We start from the raw sequence: 18,271 nt of genomic DNA on the forward strand, positions 1-18,271 counted from the left end.
CCTGCAATTCATTGTCTTCTGAGTTATATGTATTCTTAATGCAGGACAGTGAAATGATACAGTTGTTGATTATCTGTGGAATTTATTGAAATAACTGTTAAAGACAAAAAAAAATGTAGGAAACACTAACAAACAATCCACAAACACCCAAATATATATACATTTGTAAGTTATTAACTAACTTTAACTGACTTTACTTTCCATATTTATTGAATTGAAATTCGTGAATTGAAATTTTACCTTTGATTTTTGCATGTTGTTCTGCTGTGCACCGACTAAAACACTCTCTACGTTACACCATGTGATTCGCTGGAATAAACAAACTAGAAATATAAGATTTAAATACATCATTTTCCCTGTTTCACCTCCATTTTCAGAAACTATAAGGAAACTATGAAAATAAGAAGAAAAATACATTAGGTTTAGTGTCTTATGTGTCCAATCTGCTGAAATACTGTCTGTATACATTCCATAAAGTGTTGTGGGATATGGATTGTAGCAGCACAAAATAGTCATTAAGAGTAGTTTCATAAGAGATCAGGAGAGAACCTGTGACAGTTTAGCAAAAGTCTGGTTTGCTAAACTGTGTGCAAACAAAAAGGGGTCACTAAAATCACTGCACACCGTAACTGTGCACGACTTGAGCTCAAGAGATTCATCTGAAAATTAAAACTTGTTCCTGTTGCTGGAACCACAGGACAGTCTTTAAAATCAATTTAATTTCTTCCTCAGAGAAACGTGAGTTTGTAAAAAGCTCACACTACGTGCTTCTGGATAATCTGCTCTTAGGTTTAAAGCTGCATTTTTTGGCAGAACAAGCCACAAATTCAACATTGTTGTATTATTGCCTTGTAAAGCTCTTATTGGGGATGTTTTAGTGATCAACTGCATATTTACACATCCAGCTGACACAGAACAACACTAACATTTATTGAGATTCACGTTTGTGTTCACCTGTTGATTGTAAATCTCATATGTTCTCCGTTATGCTGCTTTTTTCTTTGTTTTTGTCTCCACCAACTCCTGAGAAAATATCTGACTCTTTAGCTGCTAATCGCTCCACTATCTTCACCAGCTGGTCTCTAACACTGTCTGCAGCCTGCTGCTGGAAACGAGGTTGATTAACCAGTGGCACTGTGGACCAGAAAACCAAACCAATGATCCAAAACTGACCAAAAAGCTTAGTAGAGCTGAGGGGAACTGAGTTTACCATCCCTTTATTATTACATGTAGTTGTTTGACCCAATTGTTAATATAAAAAAGACTGCACCTTTAAATATATGATGGTCACACGGACACAAATCAGACATATTGGCCTGGAAAGAGTCCTACTGTGATTACAACCACAGTCTATTGCATCTGGCCCCTGAGCTCCTGTACCTGAACATCCAATACCCAAAATTTTATATATCGATAAAGTCCAGCCCAAATCTTGAAATATACAATATTATGTTTCAGTTGTTTTTTCTTTAATGTGTTATATAATATATAACTATGTTGTTGTATTTTATGTTTCAGGTATAAGCTGCCACTAGCAGCTCAAAGTTTAATTTTTCACATCCCAAGGTTCAGTGTACAGTAACCAAAACAGTGAAATGAGGGTTGGACTCAGCAGCAGCGTAGACTGTGGAGAACTGCAAAAAAAAAAGAAAAAAAGAATTGCATCCAGAGAGAAATATCACGATATTCAGTATTGTCAAATATCGGCCCAAGCCTACTTCAGGGGTTATAGAAATTATATATATATTATTACTAGGAATCACTGTTAAATCATCTGGTGTATAACTCATTAGTGTCGCTGCAGCCCTTGATTAGAGTTAAACTGTGTAATCATGAAGGTCACAGGTCCACGTAGTGTCTCAGGTGTCTGAGATGTGTTTGTTGGAAACTGTTTTTTTCTGAAATTTGTTGTTCAGAGAGAAAGGAGAAATAGAGAAGATGAGCCTTATACAGTACACCCCCGTTTATGACCTTGTCCTCCATGCAGTCTTGATATGAAAGAGTATTGGGGGAAGAAATGATGAGTAATTTCTATGCTGTGTTGGGTGTGTGTGTGTGTGGAGTCTGTTGGGCACAAGGATTAATTTAAGACAGCAGAGGCCGAGCAGAAAGTGCCTTTCAAGGTCAAATGAAAGATCCAGAGTAGTGCTGTGATATTTGTGTATTCTGGTAAGTGGGACTGGTTTGTTCTTAAATAAAGTGTATCAAGGCACAAAATGACTCGATTAAGTAAGTGTAACATACAGTACATGAAGTGGTTCATAAATAAACATCATACATGTTCACAATTTATTCCCAAACTGTTTACAAGCAGTTTGAAAATTACCCTGTTACTCCTCATATCTACCCTCTATCCATGTCTGTGTTCTTAGGCCAAAGCCATGACAGGACCCAGGAAAACCCCCCTGTTCTGTCCCGGTCCAGCAGCGAGGGGGGGTCAAACAGAATGTCCCTCAGCTCAGACACAGAGGGCCCCCCACCAGGGCCTCTGCATCCCTCTTTATCCAACCGAACCAACCCTGACATCAGTGAGGAGGAGGGGGAGGGAGAGCCCACTCCCTGCGTGAACGTTCAGAATGGTCCGACCCACTGCCCTGCAGGTAACGAAAAAACAGAGGTGGGCTGTACCAAGTCGGAGGTGGATGCGGGGGGAGGAAAAGGTGACGTTAACACTGAGGTGGACAGCACCAATTCTGTCACTCAGGGAGATTCTGTGGCTGCTTGGACTGTACCAAAAAGTGAAGCTACAGCAGGGTTGAGTTATGACTCTGTTAAATACACTCTGGTGGTGGATGAACACGCTCAGTTGGAGCTGGTCAGCCTCAAGGACTGCTTGCACGGTTACAGTGAGCACAATGACGACAGCGATGGAGAGACGGTCTATCAGTCAGCCAATGAGGAGGAGGACCCAGAGTATGAGGAGGAGAGGAAGAGGAAAGATGAAACAAGGAAGCAAGGTAATGATAAAGATTTGTTTTGAACATGCCTCACCATATTTATGGGCTTATAGTTTTAAAGCAGGACACAGATCAGTTTACTGGCTGTTACTTTTAAAAACAGGTAGTGGGGCTAAAAGTACAAACCCAAGGATGGCCCAACACTCCCGGGGAAGGTTCACTAAATTAAAGAGCTGATCCCTGTTGGAGCATGAATGTCCTCATGGTAATCTGTCTGTTAGTTTATAAGACTCTTATAAAGACACTTATGGATGCATGAAGTAGTCATTGTGTCCTGATGGTGGTGCTGGACTAAAACTCATTAAAAAATTGTAAAAATGGTTCATCCTTTGGGAAGCATGAATATGCTGAGGTAATTTACAGCAGTCAGTTTGTTAGGATTTTATATTTTTATTCATAATATGTATTAATTTTAGTGGCGCAAGTGTAAAGGTCAAGGGGTCACCAAAAGCTTTAGGAACTGACTTCTATCAATCCAGTAGTGTTCTGAATCCAGGAGCTCATCAGAAAGACAGACTTAGATAACAACTACTACTGTAGCCTTCAGTCTGCCCTGAAGACGCAGCACTGCTTAAAGGACGGATTATAACCTCTTAAAAAGGCAATAATGGCCAAACCACCTGCTCCCGGCAAAAAAATCTGTTTGGTGGCAAAGAAAACTTCTCCCCTTTAACATCTCATGGTGCACAACAGTAACAACATAAAAACTTCAAAGGATGCACATTAATATTAAATGCAGGCAATGTTCCCATGGCAACAAAATTAAACTTGCTTCCATTATTATCTACAAAGGGATAAAAGGAAAACATCTTAAGTTTTCAGTTTGTAGATCTAATGAGGGAATGTCCTAAATATTCCTTTGCATGGGAAAATGTAGCTGTAATTAGAAGCTGTGGTGTGTGAGCTCTCTGATGTTCTCAGCTTTAACTAGAAAGTGAGGCAGGTTGTAGGCTCCACTGCTGGTTTCTCAGTGGCTGACTCACACTCTAAAACAGTTTGTATATTGCAGTAAATAGAAGTGCCCCATTCAGATCAAGTCAATATAAAATGGACAAAAAGGATCTTTTTTCCACTAATGAACCACAGTTTAATTCATATTCTTACTGGATCTGACATGTCAGATGCAGTAGCTGCCAAAGTTGAGTATTTTAAAACAATTCACTGTTTTTACTAAAGTTGTTGTATTGCAGTGAGGGTGTGTAAACTAATAAGAATCACCTTTATTGTATGTAAGTATGTTTGGATTCACAGGGAATTTGACTCTAGTTTCCACTGGCTTTCAATGCACTTACCTATACAGCAATTGACAACTATTAAACTGTATAACTGTTATGTACTGTACAGTGTTGGGAAGGTTAATTTTACTTTTACTGTTAAAATATAATAAGGAATGTAAATGTTTTAACAACTTCATCAAAGTACATTTGGACCTGCGATGTTTACAGATGTGCTAAAAGAAGATGTTCCTAGTCTGAGTCTGCCAAAAGATGCAAAGCAACAGACTGAATATTATATTATACTAAAATATATGGTATTATATAATATTATTATATTATACTTACAAGCTTTTACTAAAAACAATACATTTAGATGTCACCCCTATGCCATCACCGTTGGTGATATCATACCATTTTAGTAACTGTTTTTAGTTACACATTATTTTCTCAGTAATTGTAATAGATTACAATCACATTTATTTTGCAATTTTATTACATTACCCTGTTTCATGGAACTAGTTACTCCTCAACCCTGGTTCTGTACATACAAGTAGGTGAAAGAGGCTAGCCAGCTAGCTCAGCTTCATCACAGAGTTTGTAATAGTAGATTTCATTCAAAAGTCAAGTATCTAAAAATAATTTTGAAACAGGTCTTGAGTATTTATGTTGACATGATCGTTATGTTGAGTTTTGTGATTTGTATGTAGAACTGTGTGTCCTCTGCTTATGAACAGAAATAGATGTCATGCCTCTGTATGATGTTTATCAGTCAGAGCATAAAAAAAGAAAAGGGCAGAGGGTCCAAAACTAAGCCTTGTGGAACACCACTGAATAACACACACATGCAGACACTAAACCTATTCTATCTGCTTACTATTACTATTATTACTACTAATATTACTGTTTGCTATTTGTTTTCTGCTCCAAGAAGGAAGGAAAGAGGAGGAAAATAGAAGAAAGGAAGAGGAGGAGAAGAAGAAGAGGTGGGAAGAGGATGTGAAGAGGAGGAGGGAGGAGGATATGAAGAGGAGGAGGGAAGTTGTAGCAAGGATCTGCAAGCAGTCCAAGGTAACATCAGCCACCACTTCAGAGGAGGAGGAGTCTCTTGGAGGAAGGCCTGGAGCTCCCAGAAGCAAGAAGTTCCTCAACCTGTTTGCCAAAAGCAGCAGCCATTACAGTGCCACTGGTTTGTATAGTCTCCAAATATTTAGTTTAGAACAAAAGTAATTTTTTCTCCAAAGAAATGAACGTTCAGGCGTCTGTGACACGTCACACTTCCCTTTGGACAGACAGTGAAGACTCACAGAGATGATATGATCTAAGGTTATCAGTGTATGAAGTCATATATCAGATATGGCCAAGAAATACATGAGTTTAGTATAGTCTTGACTGGGAGTATATTTATTCAATATGTATTGAATATATATGTCTGTTTTATATACCTGAGGTAGATAAATAAATATAAAGAAATGTACCACACTTAAGGTATAAGCTTATATGTTCATATCTAGGAAAAACACATTGAAAGTAGTGAAATGAGTTATTAATTAATAACTAATATTAATATTAAGTGGGAGAACAACCCCAACTTCAGGCACTTAGAGAGTTTTTTGGTAGGTCTTCATGTTTTCTGAGCTACTGTTTTGTCTTAACCAACTATTAATAAGTAATGAGAACAACACTGGAACTTTTTGCATCAGCTAACGCATCTGAGATCAGAGGTCTGGGACCAGACTACATCTCGTAGCCATTAGTGACACTTAAGTTTCAAAAATTATTCTGATGGCATACTGTAAGTTTTTTGCTTTTTTTAATCTAAAAAAATAGATCATCTTGGTTAAATATAATTGAATAAATAATAGCTGATGTTAGCTGATGTAGTTTATGTGCTGCCTTCAGCCCATTTAGTATGAAGGTCCCCAAGTTGAAGGGGAGGGGGTCGCTGTGTCGGCCCCCGGATCTTTTTTCATACTACCACCAGAGGTCACCAGAATCTTAAGTTTCCAAATCCAACACACAGGGGCTCTTAGCTTTTTCAAGGTGTTGGCCATTTGAGCCATCCAGCTAACTGTAATGATAAAATGATATTGGACAATGGATCAATCATTTTTTGTCTTTTTTTTCATTTAAGAATGAATATGACTCATAATTCAAAGTGTGAGCTGTTGATGGTGAGTGTAACATCAGTGCTGTATCATCCAGGTGCTGGGTCATTCGGTATGTTCTCCTGTGTTCTGGATGGAGTGGAGAGACAGCAGAGCCACAGAGCTGTCTACAGGTTAACACACATCAACTAACACAAACTCATTGTGTCCAACGTCCAAATCGTCCCATTAGACTGAAACCTGTATGTTTTGTAGGTTTGTCCCTCGTCATGCAGATGAGCTTTACCTAGAGACGGATGACCCTGTGTTAATTCTGAACCAATCAGAGGACCTGTGGTGTCAGGGCTACAACATGAGGACTGGAGCTACTGGCATTTTCCCTGCCTTCTATGCTGTCAAGGTGGCCAAAGATATAAACCCAGGTACACTGCTAACAACTGGTCTGTAAAAGCTGAGCATCACCATCATCAGCAACATCAATAACTCAGGATGTTTCTCTGCTCCCCTTCCTTCCTCCTCACAGGCCAGAAAGATGGTTGGATAGAGCAGTTCCTGGTGCGATTCCTTGGCTCAGTCCAGGTCCCCATCCACAAAGGCAACGACGTGCTGTGTGCTGCGATGCAGAAGGTACAAAAATACAGAGACTGTGCAACAGGACCACACCATGAAAGCTGATTATCAGTGGTAAATACAGACAAGAACCTCCAACCAGTGATTAGCTGCTAATTGTAGCAAAGGAAGGAACCAGGAATCAAACTGTTTGTTTATTAATGATGAAACCAATTACTAATAATTATTGAAATGAAAGAAATCAGTGGCTCACGGTGATACACTCACAGAGAGTTAGGGCCCAACTCTGCAGTTCTGAAGAGCATTTTAGCTGCTTTTAGCTCATTGTGTTGATTTTTTTGCACTTTTATTGTTTTAGATAGATAGATAGACAGATAGATAGAGAACTTTATTAATCCCCAAGGGGAAATTTGAGTGTCATAGCAGCAGTAGACTAATACAAGATTAGTAAAAAGGTTAAAAAGTGTACTAGAATGACAAAAATTAAAAAGTGCAAATCAAATTAAAATTGTGCAATCATGTTACAAAAGTGCAGATCAAGTGCAGATCAGTGCAAACAGATGCTAAAGTCCAGTGATTGGACAGAGGGAGAGGAGTTATAAAGTTTGATGGCGGTTGGGGGGAACGACCTCCTGCTCTCCAGTTTACTCTCACCAACCTCATTTCCAGCAGCGGACAGCTGGTAATTTGGTGCCAGACACACAGCTGGTCACTAACTTTGTTTGTTAGTGGCTAAAGCATTTACTGTACAGGCTGAGGAGACAGATATTCTTCTCAGGAGTTGGTAGAGTCTAAAGCAGAACGAAAATGAATTTACATCCCTCAGGTCGACACAAACATGGCTCCAACATATTAAGGTTATTTTGTCTTTGCTAAATGTATATACGCAGCTGTTTGCAAACATTGACTTTCTTAGATGATTTTAGGCCTTTCTCAGTCTGGGTTCTTCTGTGCTTGTGGTCTTTGGGACGTCATCAACTGATGTGAGTTAGAGTCCCCATCATTATCACCTTTAATATGTTGTGGTCTTTTAAATGTACCTTATCTTCATCTCTTGGTGCATTAGCATAAACCAAATACGTACCTTCAAAGCTTCAAAGCTTTTGGGTGACAGTTTTTAAAACACTGACGATGTCCTCAGCATCAGTTTGCAACCTGCCCTCAGCTGTGGCATGGCCATCCATGGCCATATGTCAGCAACTGCTGCTGTCAGGATTGGGAGCATTGGGTACATTGCTGCTGTTACTCTTTCATGTGTTGATGATAATTATTGTTTCTTCTGTATTGCTTGTTTTTCTCTCTGGTTATTTGTATGGTCACTTTAAAAGAAAAACAGAGAACTAAGATAAGACTGAGATGTAACTTGTTCAAATTTGGTCTTTTCTGTCAGTAAAAACAGTATTTTCAGGAAAAAAAACATTGAAAGAACAGAGGTTATAATTTCTAACACATGACCTAATAACACCCTGCTGCCTATTCATTCTTTGAGACCTTATGAGGCTAAAATTCTGTCTTTGCCTGGAGACAAGAATCTTTTAAGCAGTGAGTTCATGGATGGGGTGCCACCTGCACATCTTGACTGGCCTCAGGTTACGTTTGTGTCTCCATAGCAGTGAGTCTGATGTTTCTATCATCCAGGCTGATCAAGACAAGGATGGCTCTGTATTTCAGTTCACCCCAATAACGAGACAACATGTGGTTTCTTCTCTTGTGTTATCAGCCCTGCAGATAATTCAGTTTGATTTGGTTTGGTTTTGAAATCCCCTTCACACTGGGAGTTTTGTTTGAAGGAGAAAAACAGTGGAAACTGTTCATAGTTCACAGTGAGGCTGTGGATTATCATGAGTAACCACAAAGAAACAAAACTCCCTTCATTCCTGATGAGGCAGAAACCTCAAAACCAAGAGAATTAAAACCAAGCTCATCTGAGATTTGAGTGAACTGTCCCTTTAACTGACTCGTATCAGACGTGTTATATAAGTGCAGAGCTGAGCCTGTTGTAGCTGTAATCATTGTGTTTCCTCAAAATCCTTCACTGGGTCCAAATCCTTCTTAAGACGGTTACAGCACAGAGCTGCTTCAGCTTCAGACGATGTTTGTAAAGAGACACGTTTTCTCCATTCACCTCATGTTTACTCTGTAGCAGGTTCACCTCATTGTGTGAAATAGGATGAAACTTGATTCCTGTGGGGAAATTAGTGAATTCTGGAAAAACAGCAAGGGGAGGATTCAAAAGAGATGAATAATATAAACACACAAAGGATCGCATACCTGTGGATTAAGTTCATGTTGTTCCTGCTGAATACTGTGTAACTGAATAATTAACACCTTACATTGTCTAATGCAAAATACAATAACTGCAAACTTCATGTGTAAGGTGTTGATATTAAAGGTTTGTAAACATGCAAGATTAGATATGGAAAAAACTTCAGTCAGTCTAACATTTTCTCAATTATTAGGTTTGATTAATGCAAAATGAAACAGCAGATAACAAATAGGCAAGAATGAAATCTGCAGAAACAAGAATAATGTAGGTAATCATCTACTTTCATTATCTGAGATCCACTGACCAGGCCTGAAGCGACTGATAAGACGATACAGGAGCCAGTTTCACAGAGTAATTTACCATGAATTTATGCTAAATAAGGGTTTCATGAAAAACACATGTCACTTATAGTTACAGTAGCCTGGGGGTAGAGGGCTAACTTTTAAGGCCTTAAATTAGTCCTTATTTTTGTGAGACTGTCTGACTTGCATTGCATAGAAGAGCAGAATTTAAGGGGTCAGTATGCTTTTTCAGAACTGTTTGTCAGATGGTTGAATAACTTCAGAAACCCCCTCCTCTCATACCTTTACAGCGTCAGATTACGGGGGCTGTGCCCGAGCATTTTTGCAACTTAATGAGACAGTGTGACGTTCGAGTCGACTTCATCCTGTGACTGATCAGCTGTGCAGGGGTGAGAAAGGAGCCAGGGTGTGAACTTTGTCACGACTATTTCTGGCACTTTTAAAATGGACAGAGTGTGACTCTGTTGATGTCTTACAGGACAGACTGTCTGAAAACGTGCTGTTATCACCATATTTAAGCAAAATTACTTTTTCTCTCCACCTTCAAGTTTGGTCGTTAACACGTTGAAACACTTTGATTTCCATGATGGCCGAACTACATCTGACCCCAAGACTGGCTCAACACCACAGACCAGTCTAACATGTCTTTGTCAAAACCAGCCTCTGGTTTGTGTGCTGACTGGTTATTTGTATTAACAGGTCGTATGTAACAGGCGGTTAGCAGGTCCACCTCCCTCAGCTTGTGTGTTGGAAGTCAGTGTGAAGGGAGTGAAGATCAATGTCCAGGACCAGTGTCACTCTGCTCACAGGGTATGTGCACTAATGTACCTACACATCTTCCTTCCTTCCTTCCTTCCTTCCTTCCTTCCTTCCTTCCTTCCTTCCTTCCAGTTAATTGTGGCATTGTAAACAGGACATTTTGTTGTAGTTGGGTGTGTAGTGCTCTCCAGTGGCAACGAGCTGTAACTACAGGATACTCAGACTAGCGATAGTGATGTCACTCTGCCAATCTGGATCAATAATCCAGGATTGATTCAGGTTTAGCTCCAAGTAGCAGCTTCACACACCTGGACTGACTTTAATCCTTCAAACTGAACATCTCTCTCTCTCTCTCTCTCTATCTCTCTCTCTCTCTCTTTCTCTCTTTCTCTCTCTGTCTTTCTTTCTCCATCTATCTCTCTCTCTCTCCCTCTCTCTCTCAGGGGGAGCAGTGTTTCCACTTTTTCCAGTTGAAGAACATCTCATTCTGTGGTTGTCATCCAAAACACAGCAAGTGAGTGGAACTCCTTAAAGGATTATTTAGTCTAATCAGTTCCCACACTCACATGAGAAATTTATTAGACTATATTAAATTTTAAATGAAACCTTTTCTCGTCTGTGTTGTTAAATTAACAAGACAATGATGTACAGCTCACAGATCTAAGATCAGTGCTTTGTCTGCTTTGCCTCTATAAACCTCTCAGTAATGCTGATTATTGCGTTGCAGGTATTTTGGTTTCATCACCAAACACCCAGACCAACAGCGCTTCGCCTGTCACGTGATGATGTCAGACACAACATTACATCCTCTGGCTGAGTCTGTAGGGTGAGACCTTAGTCTTCTGAGTCTTCTGTTCTGTATTTGATTACATTTATGTTCCATATTGTCTGACTTCCCCCTGCTGGTATCTGCCCATGCACATACTGCAGTTACACACAGAGCCACAGAGCTGTCAATACCAGGGGCTGTTTACTCAGCAGGGAAACAGTTGACAGTGTGTTCTGTGGATCATCCAGAGAAACTGGGACACGCGCACTGAGCTCTTCAGACAAACTTCCTTTCATCTCAGCTGTATTAGGATCAAAGCGCAGATCTCAGAAACATATATATCAGGACCCAGTCTCGAAAAAAGAACAAGCTCATGAACATACTCACTCATTTAATGGCTGGAAAAATGTGGAAAACCCATTTGAACCTGATTTAAATTCATTTAAAAAAAAAAGGAGACCTGATCCAAGGGGCATCCGAGCACAGTTTGTCCAGACCACAACAGACCAGAGGACAACTAGACCTGATCCGAAATGCAGTTGACCCAAACAGACCCTAACAGAGAGAGAACACACACACCAGCAGCAGCAGCAGCATGGTGCATTATTGATCAATTAGATCAATTCACAATCAGCCACAGGGGAAAAGAGCAGCAATATAATAATAATAGTTATAATGTTGTATAACAAATTTAAAGTCATAGAAACTAAAATATCACATTTATATGCTTCAAAAACAAATTCATGTAAATAGCTGAAGGTTATACTTCCTCCTCCTAAACCAACAATAAAACACAGAGATCCAGAAAGTCCAGAAAAACAATGCAGGCAAAGAATACCCCCCCCCCCCCCCCACCCCCAACTGTGCCAATGGATTAGGGTTTCTGTCGGTTTGAACATGGACGCAACAGTGACAATAAGCAGATAATATAATGTTAACAACATAAAACTCTGAAAGGAACATTCTCCATCAAAAGTACTTTAACTTTTCATTGTTAAGTACATTTTGTTGATAATACTTACATGTATATCCTTTTACTTCAGCTGGGCGTCTGCTACTTTTACCTGAGTAAAGGATCTAAATACATTTTCCATCACTAAATATTTCATGTGAGTGGACAATACACACCTAACATCCTGTAGTTTAGTCTCTTGTTGATGCACAGATCTGGGCTCCATACAGTCCATTGTGTGTATATGATAATACAGCTAAACAGACGTGTGCTCATCTGCTCTGTTTTGTCCCTTCATCCTCTAACTGTCCTCTCTGGCGTCCCACAGGAGGGCCTTCCAGCAGTATTACAAGGAGCACATTGGCTACTCCTGTCCCACTGAAGACATCTTCATTGAATAACACCTCTCCTCCATCCTATGAACTGAATACTCACTCTGTGCATGTAAGCCCGGTCTTACACCACGAACTGGACCACTGATATGTCTTCATCAGAGTACTTGCATGGTGGATTTTCGTTTTTCTTCGCTGCAGTCAGTGTCGCAGCGAGCCTCTCCTTCCTTTGGCCATGTCACACTTTAAATACCTCTATGGATGGTTAGGATCACATGAGATGTCCCCTACAGTGTGAACAAATGTAACATAAATCTACCCCAACTCATACACAAATATCTGATATTGATATATTTTATAGGCTAAAATTACTTATATATAACTACACGTAAATATTGGATGTAAAACCATACAGACAGCCTTCAGGACTATGCAGTCAGTTTAATGACAGAATGTTTATATCATCAGTTTCTGAACTTGCAACCACTGCTGAAATAAATTAGAGACAGTTTTGGTTATTGATTAAGATTTTGAGTCAAAAAACATGAGTGATCATCAATGTTAGTGTCCACTGCGTTCTCCAGTCTGTCTGGGCTGTGGGCAACAAACGGGCCACAATTTCCTTATAGCTGTCTATTATAATCACCACCAACAAGGCAGGAGGGTCGACACAACTTTATTCTGCCCTCTTAGCAACACAATCTCCCAAGACTGTTCCATTTACAGAAGCCAAGAAAGGCCATACATCCCATTATAATAACGAGATATTATTTGGAGAAAACAATTTTTTGTAATCCCGATATAACAGAAGAAAATTAGTTTTTGTTTTCTCAAGATATTAAAACTCTGTTATCTTGAAACAACAGAGTTTTGTAATGTTAAGATAATGTAAAAATTGTCATGTTATCTTGAGAAAAGAAAAAAAAACATTTTCTCCTGATATCTCGTGATGATGAGCTTTGTTGTCTCGAGATAACAGGATAAAAGAATGTTTGTGAGTACGGCCTTTCTCGGCCTCCGTACACATTCACACCTGTTCTCCTGTAATCAATGGCAGGTGGGAACCAAAAGTGCTCCCCACTACAGGAGGTTATAAATAAGTAAGCTAAAATTTTACACCTACAAAATATATATTATGTATAAAATAATAAATTGCTGCAACTGATAAAGAAATGATTTAATAGACTAAAGGAAGTAATATGAATTAATGATATATTATATTATAATTAATATAATTAATATTAAGTATCTTAATTAACAACCTAAATTAATATGGTTAATTCAAAATTAATGTAACCTAAGTGTACTATAATTAAAGTGACATTAGCAGCTCTGTGAGGCTGCATGTAGCCACATCAGTGCTTTGAGCTGCTGTAAAGGTATTTGGCCATAAACTAAACTAGATGAAGAAGTATCCAGTCTAGAGACTGGTTTGTACTCTTGTCACTAAACGTTACACACAGTAAGTGTACTTCAGTAAAACTTCTGAATCTTTAATTCCAGTTTGCAGACTTGTGGATGTGTAAAAGTGAGACAAGTATGTTGACAGAAATGAAACATTAAATGAAGCTATGCATGAATTTGATGAGTAGGAAAAGCAGCAAAATGTAACTAGTTGCTAATGTAAGATTTGTATGTGATATATCTATTTTATCTGCCTACATGATAAAAAAAACTCTCTTACTGAACTACACTGATCCTCTTGACCAAAAATTTTGATTCTAAAGTAAAGTATGCATTGATCAGAAATATTGATGATCAACAAACTAGAATTCCAGTTACAGATATTTTCACGAGAATTGCAGCTTGACCTTCAGCGTCGAACCAGGTTGAGGTGAGATAAGCATTTCATTTTACAGATGTCATTGAATACATCGGCCAGTCAGCTGCGCTAACCACAAACACACACTTAGGATACAACGTAAGAGAAAAGCAAGGCTGCATGTTTATGAAATGAGGTAAATCTTCTGTCTTTAAATTAGCTTCACCCCTGACTCAACAGCAAAGAAGGGCTACTTATTAACAACAATTTCCCCTATAGTTTCAAAGACAAAGCTTTGAAAGGATAAACAATGAACAAATGGACCTGCGTGTTTCTTTGCACAGATGAGGACAGATTGATGTTTCAAAAATATATATATAAGTATAATTCTATATCATATATCCCCGAGACTTGACAATCTACTGTTGAAGACGTTTGGAGTTATTGTTTAGGTGCCTAATTTCTCTTTTTGCTCCTTTTCTTCCAAATGTGGTTCCAACTACAACCCCTCTGTACAGGGTTTCTCTTGCTGAGCAATGACATATTTTTCCTTTAACTCTGTGTAATAACAAAGGCCAAATAATGCTGTGCAATTTAGTATGTGTGCAACAGAACAGACTGGTGGGATGGTGGGATCACTGGAGAGTCATGTCCAAGTCTGTCCATATCACTCTCAGCTCAGACTTCTTTTGCATTGCCTTCTCAAATCTAGGACCAGTGGGGATCAAGTCAGCGTGGAAATACTTCTGATATATATATATATGACATCTGATTTCATTCCAGTTTTTTAGCCTAGATATGTTTAAAAGGAAATATTGACCTTGGCTTTTGAAGACCTACCTTTGCAAACGTACCCACAGTCTGAATTGGTTATAAACTGGGACAATTCACAGTTCCTCCTTGGTTTTTGCAGCCATTAGGAGATGAGCTCCAGACTTAAAGCTGCAGCAGTCAACACTTTTCACCCTTGACCAAATGTGCAATGTTGAAGGAGTCACTCAGAAAATTATTACCCAACACTGCACCTACCCTCAGCTCTATGAAGATAAACTGACTGTCTGGAACCGGCCCAGCAGCAAACAGCAGAATAATACTGCAGTGTTTAGCAGCTAAAGAGTCACGGGAGTTAGTGGTATTTATCAGGTCATCTGAAACTCAAAACAATGCTAATGTTGCTCGATGTCTGCTGGTTGTGTAAAGAGACAACTGTTTGCTAACATATTAGCCATGACAGCTTTTATTATGGTGCAATGTGTTTTCAGCTTGTCCTGCTGTCCCCAAGTGGCCAAAAAAATCAATTAATGCAGCTTTAAGATGAAAGATTTGAACTTTTGAACTTCCAGCCAATGAGAAATGAGAAAGCATCTGCACAAGCGGTTGAACCATTTGATATTTGAGCAGGTAAAGTCAATGGAAATGAAGCCTGAAATGTTTGGTGTTCAAAAAACAGTGCCTTTTTATTTTTATTTTGGTGTGGTGATGACGACTGTCCTCGGTACTAAATAATTACCTGTTGACATCATGTCTCCACTCACAACATCTAAATAGATACAACACATAGTCTCGTTCAGATGAGTCGTCTTGTAGCTGGATATGACTTGGTACACCTGAGATGGCTGCCATGGAATATGAGGTGGGAGTGAAGAGAGCTGGTATTAGGCCAACAAGGGTTTAACTGGTATATGGAGCTGGTACTGTTTAATTCTGTTTTACTGATAATATATTTACTGTAGAATTGGTCCATATGACACCAGTTATGCAACATTTTGGTGAGATTTTGTGTGTGAATATGATTCATTTTTAGGATTATAGTTAGCATTAGCACTAGCTGTATAAATAATCAATAGCCAGATAATTTTTTGGTCCCATTATCTCACTGCATTTGAAGAAAAGCAGGATAAAAATGGTGGGCAAAATGCTACATATTTGTAAGTTTTGGCATGAAAGTGGTTAAAGGTACTGAATACCTGTACAAAGCATGCAACTTCTGAAGATAGTGGTCTCTAAAACTTGTAGCATCTGAACCGTTTTGACAAATCTTGACCAAAAATCTAATTTCTTGCCTTTCAGACAGCTATTGACTTCCATTAATTTCATGAAATAATTCTCCGCAACAGAAATTTTACATTGTCAAAATATAAGAAGAGAAGAAGTTTACTGTGATGGATTGCAAATTTTCAGTTTTAAGAGTTAGAAAAATAATTAATTGGCTAAAACAGTCAATCTACTGTAGTGGCCTTTTAAACTCATTTTACCGCCCTTTCCAGTGATTGAGCAAAACATTTTGTAGAGACGCCTCATATGATGTATTGTCCGCCACATGTTCATTTCCATGCCAGCCATCCGAGGTGCACCATGGTAAGTTGTTCTGATCCACCAGAAAGTGTCCTTTCTATGTATTCCACTTCTGTGATTCTAACACCATGGGGATCTACTGTACTTAACTCATCAATATAGATATATCCTGTATAGATACTGTATGTATGTATGTTTGTATAGGAGTTATTGTATGCTGTTGGTATAACCAAATCCTGGGTGTAACACCGCATGATATCAATGTTGTAAAATGAAGACAAGTTGCACAGACTGGTGATAGTGATGGTGGTTATTCTTGTCAATAAATCACGTTTACAACTGCACCTAAAATACATCTTTTTATAGAGTATAAGTCAGTAGATTTACTGCAGTTTTAGAAGTGATTTTTAGCTGGACATGATTTACAGTTGACTCTTTTCAGACCTACACACGTATTTGAATCTACTGAAAGACTCATCTTGACTCATGGCAGCTTGGTGCTAAATGTGCTAAAAAGCTAATGTGCAATAATAGTTAATAATGGTTATAATAAGTTTAAAAAAAACAAAGCTTTTTCTCAGTCTCTGTGTTGGACCTGTGGCTACAGAGGGGTCTGCCTCAGCACAGAAACTGGAGGTGCTGAGGATCCTTTAACCCTACTACCTGTGATTCCACACTCGTCCTGAGGGGTGAGGGCTGAAGATCCAGTGATGCACCACGTACAAGGTCTTTAGCTGCCTGAGGTGGAAAACTTTGTTACTACTGTACTACATTTATAATGTTTTTAAAGAGACAGAATTTGTCAGGATGTAAGAGAGTATAGTTGAGCAGTCAAGAAATTAACATGAGCCCACAGTGATCTCAGTGATATATCAATAACAATAATAATAATAATTAAAACAAAAAATTATCAAGTAAAATTATTCATCCAGATAGATCACCTGACTTAATTTGCCTTCACAGGACTAAGTGGGTACATATAGACTGGGCTTGTTATTGGTTTAGTTTCACCTGTTTCCGTGGGAGAGATTACACCTCTATCACTCATGACGGTGTGTGACATCAGCTCCACCCAGCTTCTCTCTCATAAGACGTGGAAACACTTGTGTAGGTGATTTAAATGGTGCTTAGATTCTAGACATTGCAAACATTTTGACTTGTCAAAGCAGGAAAAGCACATGTGGAATTAATAACTTTAATCATGACTCTATTCTATTTAGGCGAGCCAGTCCCGGGGTGCTGGTATTGTGCATTCTGACTCTGGCACTTAAAGGAATAGAGTCATCATTAATGTCATTATTTACACCTGTACTTTTCATGTCTGCCATGAAAAAGGTCTATTGGGTAATGCTGACCCTGAGGCCATCATTCTGTTTATATCCCATACAATTATCATATGATAGAACCCACCCCCCCCAAGTCACTAAAGCAGCCAATCAAATCAGCTGTGAAAAATGACGTGAATCATATGCTATGGTCATCACAATCACCACATCTCTCCCCATTTCAACAGCTTAAGAGATATTGGACCAACGCGTAAGACAGCGCTCCCCACCACTATCATCAAAACAGCACATGAGGGACTATCTTTGGGGAGAATAGTGTTCATCCTCCAGTAGAGCACAGGGTGGCCCAACACCTTCCTAAGACTCTTTATGTTGATTTTTGCTGTAATTTGTCACCATCTGTATGTTGTATGTTATGTATGTATATTATACCCTAAAGTTGATGGATTATCTGGGCTGGAGCTACACGTTTTATACAGCAGTTAGTTCTGTCCAATTAATTTGATGAGAGGCATTTCATGGGTGCTGATATAGAGCACAACAGCGCTGGGACTTTTAACTACATGTATCACTCCGCTTTACAGGTGTTCTATTTAACGGTTGTTATCTATCTCAGATTGTAACAAACGTAATGCACTGTCTGATCAAATTGTTAACCCATCCGAATCACACATGCCACCAAAGCGACTGTCACCAGAT

The 18,271-nt window shown here is 38.9% G+C and overlaps 1 protein-coding gene across 2 annotated transcripts in view; it reads left to right on the forward strand.

Annotated features, from left to right (window-relative positions):
• Positions 1-16,637, forward strand: part of LOC139628673 (C-Jun-amino-terminal kinase-interacting protein 1-like) — a 29,907-nt gene extending 13,270 nt beyond the window's left edge. The window contains exons 4-12 of one of the 2 annotated variants that reach the window (XM_071490607.1): positions 2,373-2,957; positions 5,103-5,360; positions 6,377-6,452; positions 6,535-6,701; positions 6,803-6,906; positions 10,117-10,227; positions 10,620-10,690; positions 10,904-11,002; positions 12,226-16,637. In XM_071490607.1, the coding sequence (XP_071346708.1) occupies positions 2,373-2,957; positions 5,103-5,360; positions 6,377-6,452; positions 6,535-6,701; positions 6,803-6,906; positions 10,117-10,227; positions 10,620-10,690; positions 10,904-11,002; positions 12,226-12,298 (1,544 nt within the window). In that variant the 3' untranslated portion in view covers positions 12,299-16,637. The remainder of the gene's footprint in view (positions 1-2,372; positions 2,958-5,102; positions 5,361-6,376; positions 6,453-6,534; positions 6,702-6,802; positions 6,907-10,116; positions 10,228-10,619; positions 10,691-10,903; positions 11,003-12,225) is intronic. The other variant, XM_071490618.1, reaches the window with a different exon arrangement.
• Positions 16,638-18,271: the final 1,634 nt, after the last annotated feature.

The sequence above is a fragment of the Trachinotus anak genome, unplaced genomic scaffold (genome assembly GCF_046630095.1).
Source record: "Trachinotus anak isolate AG129_WGS33_773 ecotype Australia unplaced genomic scaffold, CSIRO_AGI_Tana_v1 ptg000002l, whole genome shotgun sequence".
Classification (NCBI taxonomy): Eukaryota; Metazoa; Chordata; class Actinopteri; order Carangiformes; family Carangidae; genus Trachinotus; species Trachinotus anak.